The sequence below is a fragment of the Triplophysa dalaica genome, chromosome 14 (assembly GCF_015846415.1).
Source record: "Triplophysa dalaica isolate WHDGS20190420 chromosome 14, ASM1584641v1, whole genome shotgun sequence".
Lineage (NCBI taxonomy): Eukaryota > Metazoa > Chordata > Actinopteri > Cypriniformes > Nemacheilidae > Triplophysa > Triplophysa dalaica.
The window spans coordinates 1,640,974-1,652,298 of record NC_079555.1 but is presented as its reverse complement, the minus strand read 5'-3'; the positions used below and the strand labels follow the sequence as shown (position 1 = coordinate 1,652,298).

The 11,325-nt window shown below is 40.2% G+C and overlaps 2 protein-coding genes across 3 annotated transcripts; both read left to right on the top strand.

Moving 5' to 3' along the window:
* The first annotated feature begins 146 nt into the window (after positions 1-146).
* On the top strand, positions 147-3,745 carry kctd14 (potassium channel tetramerization domain containing 14). Its single transcript, XM_056766657.1, has 2 exons — positions 147-812; positions 1,837-3,745. The coding sequence occupies exons 1-2, from the start codon at positions 756-758 to the stop codon at positions 2,500-2,502; spliced, it is 723 nt and encodes a 240-aa protein (XP_056622635.1). The 5' UTR covers positions 147-755; the 3' UTR covers positions 2,503-3,745.
* Positions 3,746-4,492: 747 nt separating this feature from the next.
* Positions 4,493-11,036, top strand: ints4 (integrator complex subunit 4). Of its 2 annotated transcripts, none has more exons than XM_056766090.1 (23): positions 4,493-4,579; positions 5,119-5,316; positions 5,399-5,516; positions 5,616-5,722; positions 5,824-6,027; positions 6,114-6,164; positions 6,377-6,465; positions 6,800-6,920; positions 7,024-7,095; positions 7,244-7,418; positions 7,497-7,702; positions 7,868-8,010; positions 8,089-8,204; positions 8,364-8,497; positions 8,606-8,766; positions 9,222-9,315; positions 9,422-9,502; positions 9,580-9,710; positions 9,795-9,854; positions 9,936-10,095; positions 10,194-10,337; positions 10,424-10,544; positions 10,773-11,036. In XM_056766090.1, the coding sequence occupies exons 1-23, from the start codon at positions 4,523-4,525 to the stop codon at positions 10,955-10,957; spliced, it is 2,928 nt and encodes a 975-aa protein (XP_056622068.1). In that variant the 5' UTR covers positions 4,493-4,522; the 3' UTR covers positions 10,958-11,036. The 2 variants fall into 2 exon arrangements, with proteins under 2 accessions (XP_056622068.1, XP_056622069.1); XM_056766091.1 differs by having other exon boundaries at positions 4,505-4,579; positions 5,122-5,316.
* The last annotated feature ends 289 nt before the right edge of the window (positions 11,037-11,325 follow it).

Below are 11,325 nucleotides of genomic sequence, written 5' to 3'. Positions count from 1 at the left end.
TGTGCGCTTGTTCATTTGCTTTATACAGTGTTGCAATACAACCGATGTAAATTATTTCTATGTTTAGCAGTGTTGTGTGAATTATAATCCCTGAAAAGATATCAATCTAAGAATAGCAGTTATTAGCTGATGTCTCAGAATACCTGTGAACTTTTTAGAGAAATCAGAATTGTACCTTTGGTGACTGGTTAGATGTGGCATATCTGGACAAGTGGTATAAATAAAGTGCTTCTATAAGGATATTTTATCCAAAATGTAAATTCTTAACAGTATGAGTGAATATTTTTTTTGTGAGGTAAAGCCTTTATTTAAAAGCCTCCCCTCATGAAAACAACATTGCTCCAAATGCTGTTGAGAGGTTTAATTCAGTGTAATATAAACCTGAAAAGCTTGTTCCTTAATTACTAACTAGATCCAAACCCGATAGTCGGATTTATTAACCATGCAGAGAGTTCTGTGAAGTGAAAATAACATGAACAGTACAGTCATGGGTTTCAAACAACAGTTTGTGCGAATAAAATGCAACGTTTTGTCCATGTAGCTTGAAACTAATCAAACCTAGAACTAATAAAAAACGAATACCAAGGCAGTATTTAAAATGTAAATGACTTTAGTTTGTGAAGTAAATGTAAGTACGTGTGGTGTTCCTTTACCTGTACGTGTCTGTGTCATTTGTGTGTCATGGGTGGGTCTTACAAAGTTACACACACACCTGTTAATGTCTGGACTGTGTGAAGAGCTGAAGATTAAAAAACATGAGCTTACCAGACTGTAAATCAACTGGAAAACAGTCCACATCTCCTGTTAAGGCGGTAAGACGAACACATGTGACTTTTAAACAATGTTATTGAATTAATAATGTTCTCGTGTAAGTTTTCGTAACAGCTGGTTTGCTTCCTCTGCCTAATGTGCTACGCGAAATACTGTTTAAATCAACGAATGTGTCACGTTGTAACAACGTTTTGATGCGTTTTATGATTCTCTGACACATTGTAACAGTATTCTCCGTGTCATTGTGTTCAGGTTAAGTTCACGCTAGATCGCGTTTTTCCAGCACCACCTTCAAAACAAATAGTACCTAGTTCTCAACGAAACCTTCATTAACCAGGATTTTATCATCGTAAGCGTTGTAACCGTGGTTTTAAATTACCATTATATTTGTGTCTACCGTTCTACAACGACTGATGACTGAAGTACAGTGAAAGTATATATTATTGATATCACAAACGACTGTGCCATAAGTGTCTGAGATCGTTTTTGTTGGTGTAGTACAGTATCTCTCTCACATGAAAAATAATGCCGTATTTTTAAGTATTAACATAGTAAGCTAAACTATAGTAAACGTAGTTTTTTTAACCTTTTCATAGAAATAGGAATGTTGACTATTTTCTACAGTTAACTTTAATACTTCAGAAAACTACAGTAGCCTATAGCATAAGTGTTAATTATTATGCTGTAATAGCATAATAATGCTATTATAGCATAAGTGTATTAATTACTATTATTTAGTACATTTATATAACAATTTATTACATTTTCCGACAGAATTTATTCAGGTGGGTGGCTTTCGAAATATAAAAAAAGATAAGAACAGCATTTGTTTTATTCAATTTGTCAGATTTTTACAATTTACAGAGTTAAAAATCTTTAAACAATATCAGTGTTGTATAAGCTTATTTTGTAATAAAATCCATCATGTGATAAATGATAACATAAAGTTACTTTAAATCTTGGTGCACTGCGTGACTGTCCATCCCACTTCTCTGTTAAATCAGTCATGACAAAAGGTGGTCAGCAGTTTTCAAACAAACCACCGTCTGTTTTCTTTGTCTTCAGAAATCTCAGGTTGTACAGCTCAATATTGGGGGTCATGTCTTCAGCACAACTCTTGCGACCATTCGTAAGTTCCCAGACTCCACACTGGCAGACCTGTTTAATGGGTCATCCAACGCTCGGATGGATTCAGAGGGTCGTTACTTCATCGATCGTGACGGGACTCACTTTGGGTATATCCTCGCGTACCTCAGAACGGAGAACCTTCCTACCCAACACTTACAGGAAGTGCATCAAGATGCATTGTACTACAACATCAAACTTCTTGTCAAAGCCATCGAGGAGACACCGCAGTTTTTCGGCGAGAAGGTGGGAAGACAGCAGTTCTTGAACCGTGTGCCCAATTACCGTGAAAACCTAGAGGTGATTCTAAAAGTAGCCAGAGCAGAAGCCATCGCCTCACGATACTCCACAATAATTGTGTGTGTTGTCAAGACCGACGATGATTTGGCCAGATACAAAGATGCTATTGACAGTCTCGGCGCCCTAAAAGAATCTGTGGTGACCTTCGGTCCGTGGAAAGCTCCAGCTTCAGGGGTGGACCTGTTAGATTGCATTAAATTGGACATAGAAGCCAAAGGATATAACGTTAAAATCCACCCTCACAGCAAAGCGTTTCTCTTCAAGAGCAACGACTTCTTCTATAAACTGACTTTCACATGGTGGTGATTTATGTGAGCTCCAACATATAGGCCAAGTGCCTCCTGGAAATGGGGATTTGAGAAGTGAATTAAAGGTATCTCATATTAATCTTGAGTACCTATAGAGTAGCATTGCATACTTCGTATCTTCAAAGAGTATTTAGTTTGATCACATTTATAAAAGATAGACAGAGCTTTACGATTATTTCTGATGACCTCCTGGGGTTTGCGGGGAGGAACTAAATCACGAGCACACAACACATCATCGCATTCGCGTTTTTTGACAAGTTGACCGTGTTGAGCATGAAATGGCAGCGCATTTTACATTGTTAAGAAATCAAAATGCATGAAACAGAATCTCCATTTGTAAAATCTATGGCAAGATCTGTTCTTTGAGCTGAAGCAACAGTGTGAGTGACAGACTTTCTTTTCTGAAACTGGGCAATTCCATGAAAATGTCAACCTTACCATGAAAAAAAAAAGTTTTAACAGCGATTTTTACTATGGTAACTGTACAGATATTAACATTTGGTGGTTCAAATACCCATGTGAGATCTCTCTTCAAATTTGTAAAGAATTTGTTTTATTTTTAGTGCATGATTTTTCATAGTCAGGTAAGTGCCATTTTCAGGATTTTCACATCCATAACGCTAAATATTCCTCATAAATGGACACATGAAATACAAAATAAAGTAAATATTTTCTGTTCTATAAAGAGGAGTCCCTTCTCCATTTATTGGGTATTATTGCTTCAGGATTGTGCATTTTATTTTACAGTAATCCTACAGTTAATCGTCTCACAATTTTTTTTTCTTAGACTGACATTTTTTGATGTTTAGACTCTATCTACAAGGGTTCAGTAAAATATGAACAGATGGTTCAATATAATCGTAACAAATTTATTCTCTGAGAATTTTTATGTCACATCCATCGCACAAAATGTCACGTCCATAACGCTGGAATTGCCCAACTGGCCTCCCTTGTGTAATATTGACTTAAGTTGTACTGTCCCTTCTTATCATATAACATTCTTTGAATAATCACATAAAGTAATAAAAGGATATCTCCATCACTGCAATTTTGTCTTGATACTGTAAATATTGACGTAGATTTCTGCAATCTTAAATGTTTTGAATGTGTGCTTTTAAATGCCAATTGCCCAAAAAAATCCAGGATCCTTTGTATAATTTGTGCATTAAAACTGTTGTTTCACATCACTGGTCTGTCAAAATTCAGCACTAAGTAAACATAATTAAAAACTTAAAATCGTATGTTCTGGGTGTGGCATTGTTTACTATTTCCTGTATGTTTCATGATGTAATTCTTTTGGTTCTGTTAAAGGAATAGTTCACCTTAAAATACAAAAAATATCTGTCATTATATAAATGCCCTCTTGTTTGACTTTCTTTCTTCTACAGAACACAAAAGAAGATATTTAGAAAAATGTTTGTAACAGAAAACTGTTGATCCACTTGTAAAGTGCCTTTACAAAAGAAGTCGATGGGGACCGTTTTTTATAAAAAATATCTTTTGTGTTTTGCAGAAGAAAAGAAATCACACAGGTTTAAATGACAACAGGCTGAGTAAATGGATTTGGAAGGTAAACTATTCCTTTAAGGCTGGAATACACTACAAGAACTTTGCTCAGATTGCCCCCAGATCTTCAGTCAGGACTTGTTACAGGAAGTCTGCTCTAGTCTGCAGAGTGTGATGTATAGTTTTTTGAATCTGGTCAGATTTTATAAATTAGTATAGTGTATTCCGGCCTTTAAAATTGCATTTCTATACCCTGTTATAGTTTTATACTAGACTAAATATTTGATCAGTCTCAGTAAACTGCAATTTAAGAATCAAACATCTGATTAATTTTAACATTTTAATTTAAAAAATTAAGTGCAGTGCTGTGCTATTTTCTGCCAACCTTCCGTCCATGCGGTGGCGCTGTTTTTCCTCAGTTCTCTGAACGCCACTGAGCACAGGTCACGTGAAGAAGCGCAGGACGCACCTACTGCGCATGTCAGCGACCGGGAGGCGTAAACACAGCAGCTATGGCAGCTCATCTTAAGAAACGCGTTTACGAGGAGTTTTCTAAAGTAGTCGTACAGGTGAACACATGAGTTTTCATACATGTACATCATTAAGTATCATATTCTCATAATATTGACAGATTTTGTTGTCTGTAATTTCTGTGTGACATTTAATGCCCTGATGAAAAAAAACAAGAGAAACCAGCGGAGGAACTAGAATGGATTTAATGCTGTTAATAAGAATTGTATTGGTTTTAGTGCAAACTATAATGTCCTCTGCTGGTTGTGTCGATGGGATGTTGTCCGTCAGATGGGCACCAAAAGAACATCGTTGAATCCACTGGAATAAAACACACATACAATCATTTTGTCGTAGTTTTTGCCATATGAATGTCTTTTGTTTGGCTGTTCTTATGCTTATGAATTATTGTAATGACAGATAAACAAACCACCTATTCTCTTTGGTCAGTTTAAAACTTGTTTTAGTCACATGACAGCTAAACCCTGGTTTGTATAGTATAGTGGAGCATTTATATATGTATATAGACATGCTTCTCTCCTCCTTCAATGTTTGTAACACATTTGTTATTGTTGTGTTTCTTTTGATCTCAATACAGCAGGTGTCTCTTGAAGAGGTACCTGCGAAGAAGCTTCGGCTGACCAAACCCAGTAAATCAGCAGCTCTTCATTTGGACCTGTGTAAAGCCAGCAGCCCCACAGACGCCCTGCAGCATCTCCTTAGTTTCGCACGCAAGCCGGTGGAGGCCGAGAGCGTGGAGGGGGTGGCGCGCATACTGCTGGAGCATTATTACAAGGTGAAGCATCACACGACCCTGTTACATGTTACATTTACAAAGCGTTTCATAAATTGCGTCAACCTGTTTTTGTGGTATCCAGGAGTCTGATAATTCTGTCAGGTTGAAGATTGCTTCTCTGCTGGGATTACTGTCAAAGACACAGGGCTTCTCTCCAGACTGCATAGTAGACGATGCTGTCAACGTTCTCAACAATGAAAGTATGCCTTTTCGCTTAACCGCGATACTTTTGCAGAGAGTAATAAATATCCGTGTCTTCTTTGTAAATTATTCTCAATGTTTATTTCTCTGTGAGTCAGAGTCTCATCAGGTGTTGGCTCAGCTGTTGGACACTCTGCTGATCATTGGTACTCAACTCCCAGACAAAACTGCAGTTATTCAGAGACTTATTGATGTAGCGTGCAAGGTAGGAATAGTATTTACGTTCCTGCCTTGTGTTTTTTCATGCATAGACAGACTTTGAACTTTCTGGACCGGGGTTGTTTGACTTTGCAAATGTCTTCTCAGCATCTGTCCGGCACGTATTTTGGGGTGAGGAACAAGTGTCTGCAGCTCTTGGGTTGTCTAGGAACGGTAGATAAACCTCTCAATAAAGAGACTGATCCAGGACCAGCAGGACAGACGGCACTCATACGAGATGTGCAAAGTGTCATCAGCGACTACTTTCAGGACCAGGACCCTCGCGTCCGCACTGCTGCCATTAAAGCAATGGTACATTAAACCTTACTCTCCGCCATATCATGCCTGATATACTTCATTAAATATTGCTTTGATTTATTCGAGATTTGTTTTTGCAGCTGCAGCTACATGAAAGAGGAATGAAAATTCAACAGAATATTTACAACCAGGTAAAAAGAAACGTACATAAATTTATTGTAGTGCTCTTTGGAATACTTAATTCAAAGTTTTTGTTCAAATATGTTTGTATGATCACAAGTGCATAATTTACTGTTGTCACAGACAACCAGTGCTAGTTAGTCCTAGTCATATCGTTTTATAAACATCACTTCTAAGTGATTGAAGGCTTTAATCTAGGACTGTTTGTTGTCTCCTCTCTCAGGCCTGTAAGCTCTTGAATGATGATTATGAGCAGGTTCGCTCAGCAGCAGTGCAGATGGTTTGGGTTCTGAGTCAGCTTTACCCTGAAAGGTAGAGGTGCAGTTTTTACTTGGAGCGGTGTTGTGTTAAACAGTGCTTCCTATGTTATGCTGTGATCTTTCTGTATTGTTTTATGTTTTCTACTCTCAACCATCTCCTATTATTACATTTCTCTCTCATCCACAAACTAAATTGGATGCATCTTATTACGGGGAAATCCAAATTGTGTAGTACAGGCATTCTCCAGGACAGGGTTAAAAAGCATGCTTGTGTGGACACTTTTCTGCCATTTCAATATTTTGTTAGGACAAATTTTATTTCCATTCAAGATAGTAGGCTATTGACAGGATTATAAAGTGTAATGCGAGCGTGTGTATCCACACAGTATTGTTCCCATACCCTCGTCCAATGAGGAGATCCGACTTATAGACGACTCATTTGGGAAGATCTGTCACATGGTCAGCGATGGCTCGTGGGTTGTCAGAGTGCAAGCTGCTAAACTGCTGGTGAGTCTTGTAGCGCGCAAGCATACATTTCGACATGCGATTTCTTGACATATAGTCATGAATATCTTTCTTTTTGTCATTTTTTTCCCTTCTTTTCTTTCAGGGCTCTATGCACCAAGTCAGTCCTCATTTCCTGGAGCAGACTTTAGACAAGAAACTGATGTCAGATCTGAGGGTATTTCCACACAAAAACAATGACAAACATTTTTCTGATTGATCCTCAGTGTTCATACCTTTAACAAAATCACTGCATAATGAATTAAGAAAAGAGAGACTAAAATATAAACTAAGAGTAATATGAATGGCACTTTGCACTATTTTAGAGAAAGCGCACGGCTCACGAGCGAGCTAAAGAGCTGTACGCTTCTGGAGAGTTCTCGTCTGGACGCCGCTGGGCCGATGATGCCCCCAAAGAGAAAGTCGATACCTCGGGTGTGAATCTCATCGACTCCGGAGCCTGTGGGGCATTCGTTCACGGGCTGGAGGATGAAATGTACGGTATGTATTTTAAAACATCTCTGATGACATATTCAGCATGTTGCCACTATGTCTTCAGATGTGCATGTTATGTCACAGAAGTGCGCATCGCCGCTGTAGAAGCTCTCTGTTCGCTCGCCCAGTCGTCACCCAGCTTCGCAGAAAAGTGTCTGGACTTCCTGGTGGACATGTTTAATGATGAAATCGAGGAGGTGCGACTGCAGTCCATCCATGCGCTGCGGCAGATCTCCACTCACATCACCCTCAGAGAAGACCAGCTGGACACTGTGCTCGCGGTACTGGAGGTACGACACCAGAGGGCACATACAAAAATACAATACATGCAAAACATGATCCGTCAACACTTCAGAGCAGGCTGCAGACGCATCGTTTAGAAATTGTGTTTAATTTGTGTTTGTGTTGCTATGACATCACTATGTGAAGGTTGTTAACGTGTCTGTTCATCTCAGGACAAATCTCGAGACATTCGCGAGGCTCTGCACGAGTTGCTCTGCTACACTAACGCCTCCACCAAGGATTGCATTCAGCTGGCTCTGCTGGAGCTCCTGAAGAACCTCAGCAAGTACCCGACCGACCGCAACTCAGTCTGGAAGTGAGTTCATCTCTGTTCCTCCCTCTTGTTTTTGTCATTCTCAGTGTGGCTGACCTCGTCTTTGTTCTCTTATGTCAGATGTCTGAAGTTCCTCGGTGCTCGACACCCAACACTGGTGTTGCCCATCGTCCCGGAACTTTTGAGCACTCACCCGTATTTTGACACCCCTGAACCAGACATGGACGACCCTGCCTGTATCCTGCACATCTGACATGACGGCAGAGTCTTGAGATTTAAACAAACATAACCTGTCAAAGGTTTCAATCTCTTGAAGTTTCATGTCTGTAGTATTCCTATGTATTTGATGTGTCTATTCAGCTGCTGTTCGTTTTTCCTGAGTCGTGTTTGTTTAGACATCGCTGTATTAGTGCTGGTCTTCAATGCAGCCAAATCCTGTCCCACAATGCCTGCGCTGTTCTCAGATCACACGTTCTGTCACTACGCCTACCTTCGTGACAGCCTGTCCCACCTGGTGCCACATCTCCGGGTGAGAAACCTGCTCTCAGTCCACTGAATTCGATTAAATGGTTGTTTGCCTTATGTGTCGCCTTTAAAAGAGTTTGATCCTCATTTGACCTCGCGTCTTTTCTCTCAGCTGCCGGGCAGAAAGCAGACGGCTGGTTCGGAGGCATCAGGTGTGGCTTCAGGCAGTCTGGAGTCTGCACGGACCTTCCTGCAAGACAGCATCGTTCGTGTCAGCGCCCTTCAGAATCTGGAGTCTCCTGGAGCTCAGGATCTGCTAGAGTTCACGATCAGGTATAAAACAAATGGTTTTGAAATCAGTGAATCAATTTGATTTAAATTATATGCTTTTTTATGCTTATGATTCCATAAAAAACACAATACAGAGTTTGCGATCAAAACATAAAACTGAAATTCAAATAGCAGATTTTTTTAACAAACATTAAAATTTTCACTGAAATGTTGAATTGACAACGTACAAGGTTTAATTAAACCATTTACATGCAAATGAACACATCTGAATTTTGATGTAAAATTAAGAAAGGAATTAAAAAAATCATATTTTTTGTAGTATGATGTAATGTTACACCCCTATAATGTTATGTTTTATTTTTTATGTTTTAAAACAATTAGCCAAGTGGCTATTGGCCATGGATCACTGCCATCTTTATTGATTTTAAAAATGACTTCTAATATTAAGTGATGTCATTATTGTCAAGTATTTGTCGACACAATGTTTTCACGTGCAGAGATCTGCAGCGTCTGGGCGAGCTACAGACTGAGTTGGCTGGATCCGCAGATTTCTGTGCCACGTATCTCCGCTGCCAATTGCTGCTCACCAAGGTCACTGCAAATATTACACCACTACACAAGTGCCAACACTCCATGGTTACATTTACCTTGCACCACATGTATTCATTCATATTCCTTTACTTTTGTTTACTCTCAGGCTCTCCAGGAGAAGCTATGGACGATGGCCGTGCCTCTGTGTCTCAAACAGAATGCTAAAGTCTCCACGGCTGCCCGGCAGGTAAGCATGAGGAACCCAAACCATAGAGGTTTCCCATCGTCCTGAAGTCTGGACTGCAGCGGTTTCTTTGTTTTTAGATCCTGGACGAGACGTATAAACTGGAGTTCTTGTACAGCGGATTGGAGACGCAACAGATCGCCACGATCCACAACGTTCGTCTGCAGGCGAAAGCGTTACAGCTCATCCTCGCCGCCCGATCCAAACGAGGGTCAGCGATCTGTCGCAAACACTTTCTAACACAAAAACACCTCATAGAAGCGAAACTGATCCCTCTCTCTCCTTCTCATAACAGGGTTGATCGTGTTCTTGGTGTTTGTGAGAAATTCTTACAAGATGTGGAGTCGTTTCAGAGGTGAAAAACATGATACTTTCTCGGAGAGGCTGTGCTAATGCATCAGAACTTGTTCTAAACTTCTGAGTTTTCACGTTTCAGGCTGTTCGTGATGGAATTGCCACATTTCCAGGACAGTTTTGTGGAGAAACTCTTGGAGTTGATGCCCAGACTGGTGGCCTGTAAACCTGCTGATCTTGTTAAAATCCTCCAGACCACCCTGCGCCAAAGCAGATTCATTCATCTCAAACTACCCAAGCAGGTTTGCAGATTGTCAAAGAACTTCGAGACGAAAGTTAGACTGTCGTATAGTAGGATATATGAATGATCCTTTTTCCATTTCATTTTGGTTTATTTAAGATCCACAGGGCATCGGCAACGATTATTGAGCCAACGGGAGAATCGGACAATCCTTTAAGATTCACCTCTGGTCTGGTGGTGGCGTTAGATGTCGATGCTACTCTTGAACACGTGCAGGATCCACAGACAACAGTCAAAGTGCAGGTCAGAGTTCTTCGGCTCATTTAGGAAGATTGATTTGTATTAAATGCTCGTAATGACACATTTTCTGTTTCTGTCATCCCCTGCAGGTTCTGTATCCGGATGGACTGTCTCATATAATCCACCCCAAACCTGGAGATTTCAGAACCCCAGGACCTGGACGCGTGCGACTGGTCACACAGGTTTATCTCTCTCATTCTGCCTGGACAGGTGAGTCATCGCGAAATCTAAACGGCACTTTTTTTAATACATCGCCTATTCTTCACGAATAAAAGTACTTGTCTTCATAGTATTTAAAATGCAATGACTTCCACCTGAAAAATTATGTTCCTGTCAGTCTCACATCACCCAGCTTGGACCCTTGACATCAGGCATGGTTGTGGGTTTGGTCAGTCATCCAGTTGGTCGGTTTAATTTCATCCGTATTTTTATTCCCAGAGCCATGTCAGATTGAGGTCCGATTGCTTCTGGCCTACAGCTCCAGCAGTAAGCTTTCTGCATCTAAACCTGCGTGGAACGACAGCATGGATGGGCTCCCCACCAGCGAGAGCTCCATCGAGGGCACAATCCACCTCAGCAAACCTGTCAAAGTCTTTATCATGCCAAAACCATCTCGCCGCTAACCTCTGTACAGCTATAGTCGTTCTTGTTAGTGGTCAAAAGTGTGTTTAATCGGAAATAAATTGTTTTTGATTACTTGAATCACAGATGTGTGTTGTGTCATTTGTAGATTACTAGTGGAAACCAATGGAAATGACCGCAGGCCAAGACTTTGCACTTATCGGGCGGTGGCTTTGACTTGAGATTCAGCGGTCTTTCTTTATGAAACTACTCTCACTTGCATGGAGAATAAATAAAGACACAAAATGTAATTAGAAAGCATTTTAAATTCTCACCAATACCCAAACGTTGCAAAGTTATGCAAGTTATTTTTACGCATTTTGACTATTCAGAGACCAGGTACAAACGAGCGCCAAAGACGAAAAAACGA